The 13546-nt window shown below is 45.3% G+C and overlaps 1 protein-coding gene and 1 pseudogene across 1 annotated transcript; both read left to right on the top strand.

The window, feature by feature from the left end:
- Positions 1 to 1371: 1371 nt before the first annotated feature.
- On the top strand, positions 1372 to 2292 carry LOC136508850 (probable histone H2AXb). The gene is made up of 2 exons (XM_066503629.1): positions 1372 to 1653; positions 1771 to 2292. Exons 1-2 carry the CDS (start codon positions 1468 to 1470, stop codon positions 1993 to 1995), a joined length of 411 nt encoding a protein of 136 aa, XP_066359726.1. The 5' UTR covers positions 1372 to 1467; the 3' UTR covers positions 1996 to 2292.
- A 6057-nt stretch (positions 2293 to 8349) lies between these two features.
- Positions 8350 to 9975, top strand: LOC136507527 (uncharacterized; annotated as a pseudogene).
- The last annotated feature ends 3571 nt before the right edge of the window (positions 9976 to 13546 follow it).

Below are 13546 nucleotides of genomic sequence, written 5' to 3'. Positions count from 1 at the left end.
CGACTCCAGATTCTGTTTGGTTGAAGAGGGAGGGGACAAACCCATTTTCTGTTTGGTTTGGGGACATCACAAGTGGGATCACCCAATTACACGTGGAGTCCAATTGTCAGTTTATTTTTTTTTTCTGTTTTTTTCTTTTCTTCCTCCCCACTGGAATTTCCGGCCGCGCTCTGAGGGAATTTCTGCGGCTCTGCCCTCTCCCGGCCGCCTGCTCGCCCGCGCTCTACCGGCGTCCAGAGGCCGCAGCCTCGCCCCCGTCCTCCCCCATCCGCCGGAGGCCGCCGCTCGCTCGTCTCACCCCCGTCCCGTGCGGCCCCAGCACCCGTCTCACTGCTCCCGCTCCCGCGCACTCGCCCGACCCACTCGCGGCCCCAGCTGGCGGCCCTGCGCGCCCTCACGCCGCAGCCCGCAACTAGACCGGAGCCCTCGCGCTGCCACCACGCACAGCCCCTCGCGCCGCCGCAATAGGAGCCCTTTCGCCGCCGCAACTATACCGGCTAGCAGCAACTGGAGCCCTCGCCAGCGACTGGAGCCTCGCCCGTGGCCACGACCGAAGCCCTTGCCCACGACCCCGTCCAAGCCCGGCGTCACCTCCTCTTCTTCCTCGCAGTCGCCAGCCAGCGGTTCGTCCCACCTGGGGCGTCCCCGTCCATGAAATTTCTAGCGACGGGGACGCCCTGCATTTGATGGGTATATTCGCATGTGGGATGTCCTCGACCCTGCTTGCCTCCCAACCAAACACAGCTCGTCCCAGATCCGTCCCCATCCCATCCCACTTTGTCCCTACAACCAAACACACGGTAATAGAATGGGATACACTAGAGGAGCAAGAGTCCCCGGTAAACCCCACCAAACAAGCCTTAAGAGAGCCTCACAAACTTTAAATCAGGTTAAAGAAAATCTAAACGGTTTTGAGTGGTCATAGGATAAGAGTAAGACGCCATTTTGAAGTTTAAAAAGGGAAATAAAAAAGTACGACGATACTGATGCTGCAACTTCATCAACCAGAAAGGGGCCTTAGCGTCACTCTGCAATCGATCACCAGTCGGTCCATTCAGGCCCAGGGCCCAGCCCAAGCAGCCACGTGCGTGCGTGCGCGGTGCGCCCGACGACGCCTCATCATCAAAATGCCAGATTGGGGGGAAACCGGAATCGCAGGCGGCTTTCCAAATTCTGCGTCTGCCGCGCGCAAATCCAACCGCCAAGCCGAAACCCCTCCCCCCGTCCAGACGCGAGAGACCCCGCGCGCGCGCCCGCCCGCTCCCCGATCCGACGGCCCTGGCCTCCTCCACGTCAGCGATCCGCGCCCCGCCCGCTCCGCCAGTCATCCACCGCGGCGTCTACATAACCCCGCCGCCTCCGCTCCCATTCCACTCCCACCCAAAATCCCAAATCCACCACCGCCACCACACCAGTGATTCTGTCCGACGAGAGGAGAGACTAGTCTGGGAGGAAGAAGAGGCGAGTATGAGTTCCGGCGGCGGCAGGGGCAAGCCCAAGGGCACCAAGGCCGTGACGCGGTCGACCAAGGCCGGGCTGCAGTTCCCCGTCGGCCGCATCGCGCGCTACCTCAAGACCGGCAAGTACGCCGAGCGCGTCGGCGGCGGCGCGCCCGTCTACCTCTCCGCCGTCCTCGAGTACCTCGCCGCGGAGGTAACTGCCCCGAATCCATTTCTTTCTCCCCCCTCCTCCCTTCCGCGAATCCGTTCGGATGATTGCTGAATCCTTGCCGTGCTCGTGCGCCGCCCGTAATCGCTTGCTTGCTTTCAGGTGCTGGAGCTGGCGGGCAACGCGGCGCGCGACAACAAGAAGAACCGCATCGTGCCGCGCCACATCCAGCTCGCCGTGCGCAACGACGAGGAGCTCAGCAAGCTGCTCGGCGCCGTCACCATCGCCGCCGGCGGGGTGCTGCCCAACATCCACCAGACGCTGCTGCCCAAGAAGGCCGGCGGCAAGGGCAAGGCCGACATCGGATCCGCGTCCCAGGAGTTCTAGGCGGCGGCGGTTGCAGGCTTCTCTCTGTCTCTGGTTCGAAACCATGCTTCGACATGAAGGCGCTCCGCCGTTCAAGTTTCGTCGATTAGCAGCATTATTGGCGTCTTGTCCTGTCTATGGTTGGTTAGGTTTAGGTTCTGTGATGGATGGTTTGTCAGGTGAAGTTTGGTGAATGAAAGCTGCCTAATTTTGTTGATTTTGTTTCTATTCAGTTGAAGTTGCTACTGACTGATCTGCGGATGCCTTGTTTCTCGGTTGTGATTACTGCAGTCTGAAATTCTTATGTTTCATTCAGTACCTGTGATGCCCAAATCCATGTGCTCATCAACTACAACTACTGTACTGTGAAGAATAACGGACCTAAACGTTTTGTCGGTCTGAATCTACTGTAATTTTCAGAGTTACCTTGCGTGCTCGGTGACGTGCTGTTGCTTTTGATTTCATAATATCCGTTGTGATCAAACACCAAATCTCGTATAGATTTCTCTGCTGTAAGGTTCCTTACTCTAATGTTGTGAAAATTCAGTTTTGCAGAAACTTGAAGGCTGCAGTTCTTACGACAGTACCAATGTGATGCTTTAGCCACCAATTGTGGTCTCACTGTAATCTGAATAGTTTGCTCACCGTTACTTTTAGTTTCAGTTGCCGTGGCCAGCTTGCACGAACCTTGTCATGCGCTCATGCTCAATGTATTGCGTTGGCGGGTGAATTATGCGTTGTCTGAATCTACTGTAATTTTCAGAGTAGTATGAAATCAAAAGAAGTAGCACGCCAGCAAGCATGCAAATCTCATATAGATTTTTCTGCAAAACTGAATTTTCATACTATCCGTTGTGATCAAAGACCAAATCTAGTATAGATCTTTCTGCTGTAAGGTTCCTTAGTCTAATGTTGTGAAAATTCAGTTTTGCACAAACTTGCAGCCTGCAGTTCTTACGACAGTATCGTACCGATGGGATGCTTTAGCCACTAATTGTGGTGACTGTAACCTGAATAGTTTAGTCACCGTTACTTTCAGTTTCAGTTGCCGTGGCCAGCTTGCAAGAACCTTGTGTCATGCGCTCATGGTCAATGTGAGTCTGTTCAGCTGAGTGGGATTATTTACTGTTTATGCTGAAAAAACATTGTTCATGCTGGAATGTTGTGAGAGAAAAACACTACTTAATGCGTAGCGGTACGAATTTGGATATGAATTTATTCCTCGTTTTCGCTGCTATTAAGAGTCTCCTTTTATTCATTCTCATGCCAGAAAAACTTACCTATTACATTAACCTACTCCATTGTTGCAAATGTGTTGAATATTTATTTGTACTACGGGGTTGCTCTGTCCCAAAATGACATGCTCTGTCCCAAAATGTGTCATTTTTGCATTTTGAGGAGTCAAAGATTTTTAACTTTGACAAAAAAAATATTAGTATTTAAAGTATATAATATAACTAGTATCATTAGATAGATTGTTAAATCTATTTTCTGTAGAGCTTAGAGGTGCTGTCTTATCTTATATTTTATGGGTGCGTTTGATTCGGTAGTTTAGGGGGTTTCCACGATACAACTTTTTCGTGTTTGGAAGGCTGCATAAGTGCTAAGCCAGGCTCCAGGCGGAAGAGGCTGGCTTGCTGGAAACGAGTGGAGCGGTCGTTTCCAGGAAGCCAGGCTTGGCCAGCCACCTATCCGTGTCGCCTCACCACCGAGTGGATTCACACCGCCACCATGCTTGACGCCGTGAGCTCCGCCTCTCGCTCGTCGCCGTGAGCTCCACTGCCCCCTACGTGAGATCCGTCGGCCGCTACACCCTGCGCGTCCGAGGCGGCCCCTGTGCAAGCTCCGTCGGGTCCTTGAGCACGAGATCCACCTCTCCCGTGCTCATCTCCGACCACCACGCTAGATCCGCCGGCCCTTTGCGCGCTCGTCTCAGGCCACCTTGGCGAGCATCGTCAGCCTCCCATGCGACCACCGGCTGCCGTGCAAGCTCCGCCTCTGCCGCTCCATCTACGGTCACGCGCCGTTGTTGCCGTCCGCACTGCAGTCACCGTGCCCGTCTGTGGTTGTTGCCCGCGCCGGAGCTCGCAGCAGGCCGTACGAGGACGACGACAGAGCTCGCATCCACTTCGGCGTCGAGACTACCTGCATCGGTCTCACATCCCATGGCACCACCATCTCCGTGCGGAAGGGACAACCACATGTCGTCAAATCTTTGCTCCAAATCATCAGATTCGATCTCATCAGCAACGAGTCGAAGCTTGACGGTGTCCAAATTGATTGTCTTCAACCATAAGAGGAGCTTGGAAGTAGCACATCGGCGATCTGGTTCATGGCCTAAGAGGCGTGATGGAGCAGCTAGGATGGATGCTAGTGGAGGTGAAGCACGGGGAAAAGGAGATGTTCGTCCTGGAGGCTGAAGATGGCCGTCGACTGTGCTGCGGCGAGGCCCAGATAGCCTCCGGCTGTGCCGCGGCGAGGTTGTCTCCTCGGTGAAGAGGCGCAGGCCGATGGTTGCAGGGGGTAAGTCCACCCCCATCTAGTACATGGTCATTCTATCAGCGCAGCCAGGCAACCAAACAACAACTCTACTATACCGGCTTAGCTTATACGCGTAACCAAACAACACCTGGTTGCATTGCTGGGCGAGGTTGCAGCTGGTCAGGCTTAAAATTGGAGCCAGGCTACGCTAGTCCACGCAACCAAACACACCCTATAACTCATAGAACCTTTTGGAGCCAATAAAAAAGTTGACCAGTCCTAGGAATGGGCATGGCAGAGATGGACTTGGTCATCATGACAATGTGAGGTATCGAGAATCACTGGAATTGTTTCTCATTACATTGGGAAAGCACAATATTAAATCGCTAGATATCTTCATCGGTTATTACTGGGCTGCAGATGAGTTGTTAGTTCTTATGTGCAAAGATTGTCCACGTCTAGAAAAACTCATATACACTAGCTGCATTAGTAGGGTTCAGAGTAGATCTTATTAAGCTTTCCCACCTTGAACCACGTCTTACAAAAGTCGATGCGTTCTCTCTCCTGCTGCACACGCATCCCCATATGCATCCAGTGGTAACGCGCATGGGAATATATGCCCTTGAAGGCAATTTTTTTGCGAAGTTGTTTTTGCCATAAGGGCATATGCCCCATACTGATCTATATCTAGCTGATATTAAAGGAAGCACTATCGGAAAAACATAGTATTGGAAGCCAACAATTTTTTTTCCTGACGGAGTTTGAAATTGGCTCCTGGGGTGAAGGTGGGCTGAGATTTCTCTGTGAGCAAGATGCTATGCAAAGGCTCAGATATTTAATTGTTTACAAGGCAAAAAAAGCAGAGTCACAGCTGGATTTTGAGTTCAAGTTCAATCACCTTGCAAGTCTAGAGCAGCTCCAGGTTGGGATTCATTGTGATGGCGCGACTAAAAGCAATCTGGAGGCAACAGAACCTGCCATCCTGAACATAGTCAATATCCATCATGGACGTCCCAAATTTGAACTCTCCAAATACAATTATGACTTAGTGGTCAAAGATGAAGGTAGGAGGGGAGCAGAGCTGCAAGACGGTGGATTGGACAACGGGGAAGATCATCAAGAGAAGCCATAGTTAATTCTCGCTTGTCGAAATTACCAGGTACTACAAGATTCTTTTACATTGGATCTCCTCTTGGTAAGGAAAATGAGGAATGGATAATTGATGATTTTAGACCTGCATAGTGTGGTGCTGCTTATCGAAATTGACATTTCATTTGCGTGAGCCCAGATCTTGAAGTAATTATTGATTAGGAATGGAATAAGTACTGTTCATTATAAACAGGTATTGATTTAGCATAGAACTCTTAACCAATCTCATAATATATACCACGGAATGCTATATTTTGTATGTTATACAGGATAATGTTTTATATGTTGGGTTTCAACTCTAGCCTACCCCAACTTGCTTGGGACTAAAAGGCTTTGTTGCTGTATACAGGATAATGTTTTGTGTTTGTGCACGAGAGCTGCTTGCCTAAATGGTATGAATATGGTGGATGTTTAGCAGTATATGTCTACTTCCTGGTTCTTCGATCTAGACTCAAGGGGCCAAAGGGCAGAGAAGAAATAGGCAAAAGAGAAAAAAAACTTTTTCTTCCTAGCAGGTGTGTTTTATAAACATCTTGAGAGAAAATGGTTACAGGATTAAACACTGAGCTTGGAAAAAAAATATCAGTTGATCATGGAAACTGTCAAGTACATCTGAAAAATGTTAAATAGACATTTTCAGTTTCTGTTGTCATCTTTTCAGTTGTGACAATCTTTTGGCAGTGGAATGGACTTTAAAAGAACTCCAGATGATAGAAACTAATTTGATTTACAAAAGTGATATAGATAGACACTTGGCTGAATAATGCGATGTGGTCACTCTATGCATTACCAGTGCTTTCCCTGTTCCATTGCTACTTCTGTCTTTTAGCCTAGAATCCAGCAAGGCCGGGTTAACCTGGCAACAGGACCATAGGTTTATTAGTACTCTGTCTGGTATGGCAGTGTTTGTATATAATCTAGGTAGTTGTAGCCCGCCACATGCTTGCTAATATATTTGTGCCGCATGCTAGATTGTAATATTCCACTTATCCTGTTTCTTTAGATTCAGAGTTGGCCAAATATTTTTGAAAGTGTGACTAGATATATTTGGAAACTACAATATAGATCTCTAGTGTAACATTTGTTTTCTAGATTTATGAGAAAAAATAGTTTGGAAGAATGCATGTCTGAACCTATAGAATAGTCAAGGTTAGGTACTAATCTTAAATTCAATTATGAAATTTTGGGGTGCTATGACTTTTTGCGTTTGGTTTGTTTGTTTTTCTAGTTTTTTATGGCAGCCCCTTATTTCTCTTTTGGGATTAAGGAGGTTGGTTTGTACGGGATCATTCTTTCTCTCTTCAATACAAGGACACAACTCTCTTGCCACTTCGAGAAAAAAATTTGACTGCAATATGCACATTTATTTTTGCTGCTGTAGTTCTGGTGATTTTTGTGCTTGTTCCACTACATCATGGTACATCATACAATTTGAAGTAAACTTTCCCTTGAGCATTCCGTTTAGATTGTCAAATAATAATATGGAATAGGAGTTGGGTGATTGTTTTTTACAAAGGAGATGAATTTCAGACCTTATACCAAACAACTTATACCATGTTTGTAATTCTTAAAAAAATGTATGATGAACTTTAAACCTGACATTAAGTGTTGTGCTGATAAAAGTTGTCCTTTTGACCTGTGCAATCAATACAGTGCAGATCGTGGAATTTCTTTTCTTATTTCCTACTTTGAGTGTTTTTTTTTCCAGCAGCATCTTGTAGAGCAAGCAACAATGTTTTGTGATGGATTTTTTAATACAATTTTTCTCTATATTAAAAAAGTATATCAGTGTCTCATGCAAATAAATTCAAAAAAAGCTGTTGTCGGCTTTACGAGAAAAAGACTTTACAAAGTCGTTCAGCGGGAGAGCAATTTTTCAGTGAAGTTGTTCTGCGGGTAAATGCATGACCTTGGCTAAAATCATTCTCCAGTGAGGGCCAATTTGAATTCTCTGATCTAAAGCTTGGCTGGCTAAAGTTTTTGACTAAAACTTTAGACCACTTTAGTTTACTTTTTTGGTCCAGAATTTTTATGAGGTTAGCTTAATTTTAGATAACACTAGGCCTCTTGTTTGGAAACTCACCATATGGACCAAACAGGCTCAACTCAATTGCACACGAAACTCTATGGAACGTTTGCACATGAAATTCTGCTATGTTCCACTGGAAATTACAGAACATTCACGTGAAATACAGTATTTGTCATGCGATCAAAAGCTGGATTTACAACCCGTACGTATTTAACAGTACACTTGGTACGGAGATCGAGCCGAGAACCAGTAGAAGACTACGGACGTAGTAAGTGATTAGCTAGCACTAAAATTTTCCGGACAGAGTTCACGGATCACGTACAGCAAAGACTACATAAGCAAAAAAAAAAAAAAAAAGGAAAAAAGGTGATGGAAAGTAACGAGGTGTTCATCCAGTGCATCAAGTACATAGAATCATCAATCACCCACCACAATACCCCAGCAAGTACTGACGAGCTCCTCCTTTATCCCACTTCCTCACCGACACTTCATCCTCTGTCCCAATTTCTTCTTTACCGCACTCCATCCCATCTTCCTCATCTACACTTCATCCTCTCAGTCCTTTCTTTCTTCCACATTTTGTGTATATATATGTGTTGCACCCCTGGGCAGCTGCATCATCAGGGTCAGTGTGTCAGGAAACAAGACGGATCAGCAGTGAACGTCTCTTCTGCCTCTCCAAGTATATATCTGAACGAGTGTGACAACAGCAGGACATGGCGGCGTCGTGGTTTGCAGGTGCGCCAAGACATGCATCGATGTCATCTTTGTTTCTTTAATTTTCTCCCTCCAACTTGGACGTAGCATGCATGCATGCCATGGTCCAGTGCCTTTTCTCTCCTCTACTCTAATACCCACTCTAAACAATGAGCTGCAGATCTCTTCACGGATGAGAGAGTGAAGACGCTGTCCGACCAGGTCTCGGCACATCGGGACAAGGTGTGGGACTTGGAGCGCAAAAGCGCCCAGCTGCTCCGCGAGAAGGGTAAACTGGAGAAGCAATTGGAGGAGACAAACAAGGCGGCTCAGGTGCTGTCTAGTGAGAAGGAAGAGGTGGAGAGGAGCTTGAAGGGTGAAAATGATAAACTTCAGTTGGAGGTTTCGGCGGCTGAGGAAAAATATAGCCAGTCCCAAGCGGAGGTTATGAAGCTCAAAATGGAGTTAGATGCACTGGAAGAGGAGAAAGAGGCAGCTACAAAGGCATTTGATGCTAAGAAGGCAGAAATGATGCTAGAATTAGAGGATCTTAAGAGGAGGATGGAGGAAATTCAGGCCAACAAGGATTTGGTGGTCACCTGAAAATGATAAGCTTAGGTCAGAGGTTCTCACCACAGAGCAAAAACATAGACTGTCGGAGGCAGAGGTTGAGAGGCTCAAGGTGGAATTGGCTACACTAGTGGAGGCGAAGGAGGAAGCTGCCAAGGCATTTGAAACTGAGAAGCTCGAAATCATGAAGGAATTGGAGGACCTCAAGTGGAAGGTGGAGGAAATCCAAGCTAGTAAAGATTTGGTGATAGGTGAAAACGATAAGCTTCGATCGGAGGTTGTGACCACAGAGCAAAAACTTAGCTTATCTGAAGAAGAGGTTGAGAGGCTCAAGATGGAACTAGATGCCCTAGCAGCGGTGAAGGAGGCAGCCGCCTTGGAGTTTGATGCTAAAAAGACTAGAAATCATGAAGGAACTGGAGGACCTCAACGAAAAAGTTGAGGAAATCAAGGCCAACAAGGATTTGGTTATGGATGAAAATGATAAGCTTTGGTCAGATGTCTTGACCGCAGGGCTAAAATGTAGACTATTTGAAGAAGAGATTGAGAGGCTCAAGATGGAACTAGGTGCACAATTAGAGTCAAAGGAGGCTAGCACCAAAGCATTTAATGCTGAAAAGGCGGAAATCATGAAGGAATTGGAGGATCTTAAGAGGGAGGTGGAGGAAATTCAGGCTTATAAGGATTTGGTGATAGGTGAAAATGATAAGCTTCGATCGGAGTTTGTGACCATAGAGCAAAAACTTATCTTATCTGAAGAAGAGGTTGAGAGGCTCAAGATGGAACAACATGCCCTAGCAGCGGTGAAGGAGGCAGCTGCCTTGGAGTTTGATGCTAAAAAGACAGAAATCATGAAGGAACTGGAGGACCTCAACGAAAAAGTTGAGGAAATCAAGGCCAGCGAGGAGTTGGTGATGGTTGAAAATGATAAGCTTCGGTCAGATGTTCTCACTATAGAGCAAAAACATAGCTTGTTTGAAACAGAGATTGAGAAGCTCAAGATGGAAATGGTTGCATTGACTGAGGCCAAGGAGGCAGCTGCAATGGTATTCAATAAGCTCCTTCATCTTCATTAGTTGAGCACTTACATCAAATGCATAAGCCATCTCTCTGCCATGGCTACTATGTCTTGCTCGACCTAGTGTGTTTGTGTGGACTACGTACATATTCATCTCACAGAGACGCATTATTCCACTTAAGGTTTGTTGGAAATATGTGCCTAAAATACATTCTAGATTTTATTTGGAGGAAAAACTCATAGATAAAAAATGATGCAAGCATATAAAACATGTAAACAATGCAACATACTGACTAGAACAGGATTGTGCAAGGAAATTACTCAATAATCCCGCGCAGAACGTAATCGAACGTGTTGAAGTAGATGTTGCAGATCACCAAGCGGTCGCGTATAGACGCTGCCCAAAAACCTGATTGTCGCCCCTGCAGGAGTCTCGCGGCAATGGTTTCGGAGATCCCGCTATCTTCAAGTTCGGTGCACGCCGAACTCAAAGGTCGACGAGGCGCAGCAACGAGAAGCTCAGCACAGCGAGTGGGAAGGTGAGCGTGTGATAGCGTACCCTTCAACTAGGACGTATTCTGGTTTTATAGGACTTCATAGTGCATCAATTCCCCTCATCAAGCAGTAGAAACTGCCCATTTGAATGACAGAAAATGCTGCAATCAAATAGCAGAAACTGACATACCTTATTACTGTTTAAAACGACAGTTTCAATCACATTGAAGCGCCATTATGCTCAGCATAAAAAATAGAAACTGCACAAATAATAGCCTGCTATACATGTACTCGTCCCAAGTCACAAGTCACACGATTTTTCACGCGAGCTGCGCGTGCGTGTAGCAACAGTCTCCTTCTCTCTCATTTGCACCTATTTTGCATAGAGAGGAGACTAACATATTTAAGCAAGGCAACCTCTCCTTGAATTAGCAATATGTGACTAAAGATTGTGCATGCTTTGGAATTTTTCTGATGGGGCCAATCATGGGCCTAAATCCAATAAGGTTATCACTTAATTATCAAAACAAAACATAGACTTTCAGGTTCGAGAGCACACCCGCTAGGTGCAGTCCCTGAGCCCCTGGATAATTTGTAGAATCTACTAGGGGGTTAATGCAGGTGTGAGCATGTTTAGCTGAGGGCTTACATAGTCCTACTGCTAGAAATTCATTATGATCCCCCGAGATCACCATGGTCTCTCCGATTTGTTTTTAGGAGTGACAGCGAGGGGATTTCTACTTTTTTCCAATTGATCGATCGACCAGCACAAGGTCCTTGTCATTGGGGTTGTTCTCCTTTGGAGGATAAGAAGGTCGTGGACCCAACTCAGAGGCCAGGCAACACTATCGGCGAGCACAAGCCGGTCAAGTCTGAGAAGAGCCCAAATAATCCCTTGGCCAAGGGCGTCTAGTTCGAGCCTTCATGAGGCATTCCACATACCCAACCTACCAAGGTCCGAGTGACTAGCTCGCTGCCTTGTTGTCGCCAGAGTTCCCACCCCCACCGAGGGGTTCAGTCGTGACTTCATAGGGTCATGCTGCACATCGTGCAATGACCGAGCGCTCCGTGCGCCTGAGCAAAGACTGCTAGTGGGTCCATTGCTGTGTGCACGTCACTCATCCCCTGTTCGAAGGCGGCCACGTGTCATCTGCCGACTAGCCTTTGAACCTTCGGTCTTGCAGGCCTGAGAAGCTCCCGGGCCCATCGTCGGACCTCTTCGCTGGGTCGTGGCTCTAACAATGCTGGGTCGTTTTGCATCATCTGTCGGCGCAGTGTTTCATATTCCCCCATCTGGGCCATGAAATGTAGACTCTTCGTTGGATTTGTCATACAAACCAATGGAGCCCCACGTTTATCCTCATTGGACGTGCTAGAAAAAAAAGATAAATGCTAGAATATCTCACATTAATTAGAAATATCCAGCCGTTAAATCAAAAGGCTCTAGCCATTCATAACCATTAGATCTATTTTATTTAATAGAAAATTACCCACCTCTGTTATTATAGTAAATAAAATCTTTTTTAAAAGAAAAAGAAAAAATGGCCGTACATGCATTTCATAGTTGGTTAATACAAGATAGTAGATCGGTCTATCTATCACGTAGACGTTTGGTTAATGTATTAATATTAATATAAAATATGAGGACCCATCACGTTTATGGATCTTTCAGTAAACTTACTTTTTTTTTGTTATAAAGAAAGAGAGAACGTTTGGCCGTACAAAAAAAAGTTGAACCACTTTACAAATGTCGTTAATAGATGGTTAATATAAAATATTAAATTAGCCTACCAATTACGTTCACTTGGTTAATATATTAATCTATACTAGCAAATATGTCCGTACGTTACAACAGGAGGAAAAAAACTATTAAACATTCATGCAAAATGATAATGTAAATAATACATATCTACTTATGTTTTATGCTTTAGAATTTATTTTGAGATGATCGTCACGTCCATAACATAAGTTAATGCTTACAATAAATAACAATGTCCTATTAAACCTGTATCGAATTAAAATACACCTTGGTATATTTTTTCTTCTATCGCAAAGTGCATAATTATTTAGATATAAATATATTATAATTTTAATTTTCCATACTACCCATGTGTTTCTATGACTCTAAATATAGACCTCTGTAGCTTTTTTGACATATCATATCAATCTCCTTAACTTTTATGTCGATGTGTAAAGGATTGGTATGTCTGCTAATGATCTCATACCTCTATTTTTTCACACGACGGCCCTTGTTAGGGATTACATAAATACATTTGTTTAGATTTCATTAGACAATAATCTGCCCAAGATTCTGGTTCACAAAATAATTAGTTGTACCATTGACTAATCCATATTTTTTAATAAAAATAAGTTTTGTTTCTAATCAAAACTACATCAGATGGTGTAAATCTTTCTCCTCAAAACTTAATACGCAAACAAACATAATAATTACTAAAAATTAGAGGTTATGCACCGGGGCTTGTCTTGGGTAGGAATCAGCCATCTTAAACCATCATAAAGTTAGTGAAGTCTTTGGGAACACCAATGACGACCTCGGCCACCTCCACGTATTTTGGGTCTGTCTCTGGCACGTTCTCGGTCATCGACAAACCTATATGCATGCAACATATGCAAGGATGATTTAACACACCTATAGACAAAGCATAACCTAACAAGATTCATAACATCTATGGATATATCACATTTTTATGAAGCTAACAAAATTGATTTGTCATTTTTATGTTTTTTCTATGATTTTTGGCGAATTTTGTAAGATCATTAATTTTATAGAAAAGGAGAAAAAACAAAGAAAAGGAAACATGCTTGCATAGGCTTGTTCCAAACCACAACAAAGCCGGTGCCAGGATTTAGCCCAGGTTGAAAAAGAAGCCCACTAGGGAAGTCCCACTCGGACCTAGACATTTTGCATCAGGAACCCCAATCTATTTCAAAAACTATTATAGCCCTTCCACCTTTTCTTTCACTCTAGCATCTTTACATCTGGAACGCCGTATTTCTTTCTGTTCTCTTCGCCACTCCTAATCTCGGCATTGTTAACCTAACCATGAACGGATGTTGAAACCGAGCCGGTGTTGGACAAAAAAAAAGAAGCCAGAAATTTTACCTCTTTAGTA

This window comes from Miscanthus floridulus, chromosome 15, assembly GCF_019320115.1.
Source record: "Miscanthus floridulus cultivar M001 chromosome 15, ASM1932011v1, whole genome shotgun sequence".
Classification (NCBI taxonomy): Eukaryota; Viridiplantae; Streptophyta; class Magnoliopsida; order Poales; family Poaceae; genus Miscanthus; species Miscanthus floridulus.
The sequence above is the reverse complement of the archived record's forward strand: the minus strand, read 5'-3'. Positions and strand labels throughout refer to the sequence as shown.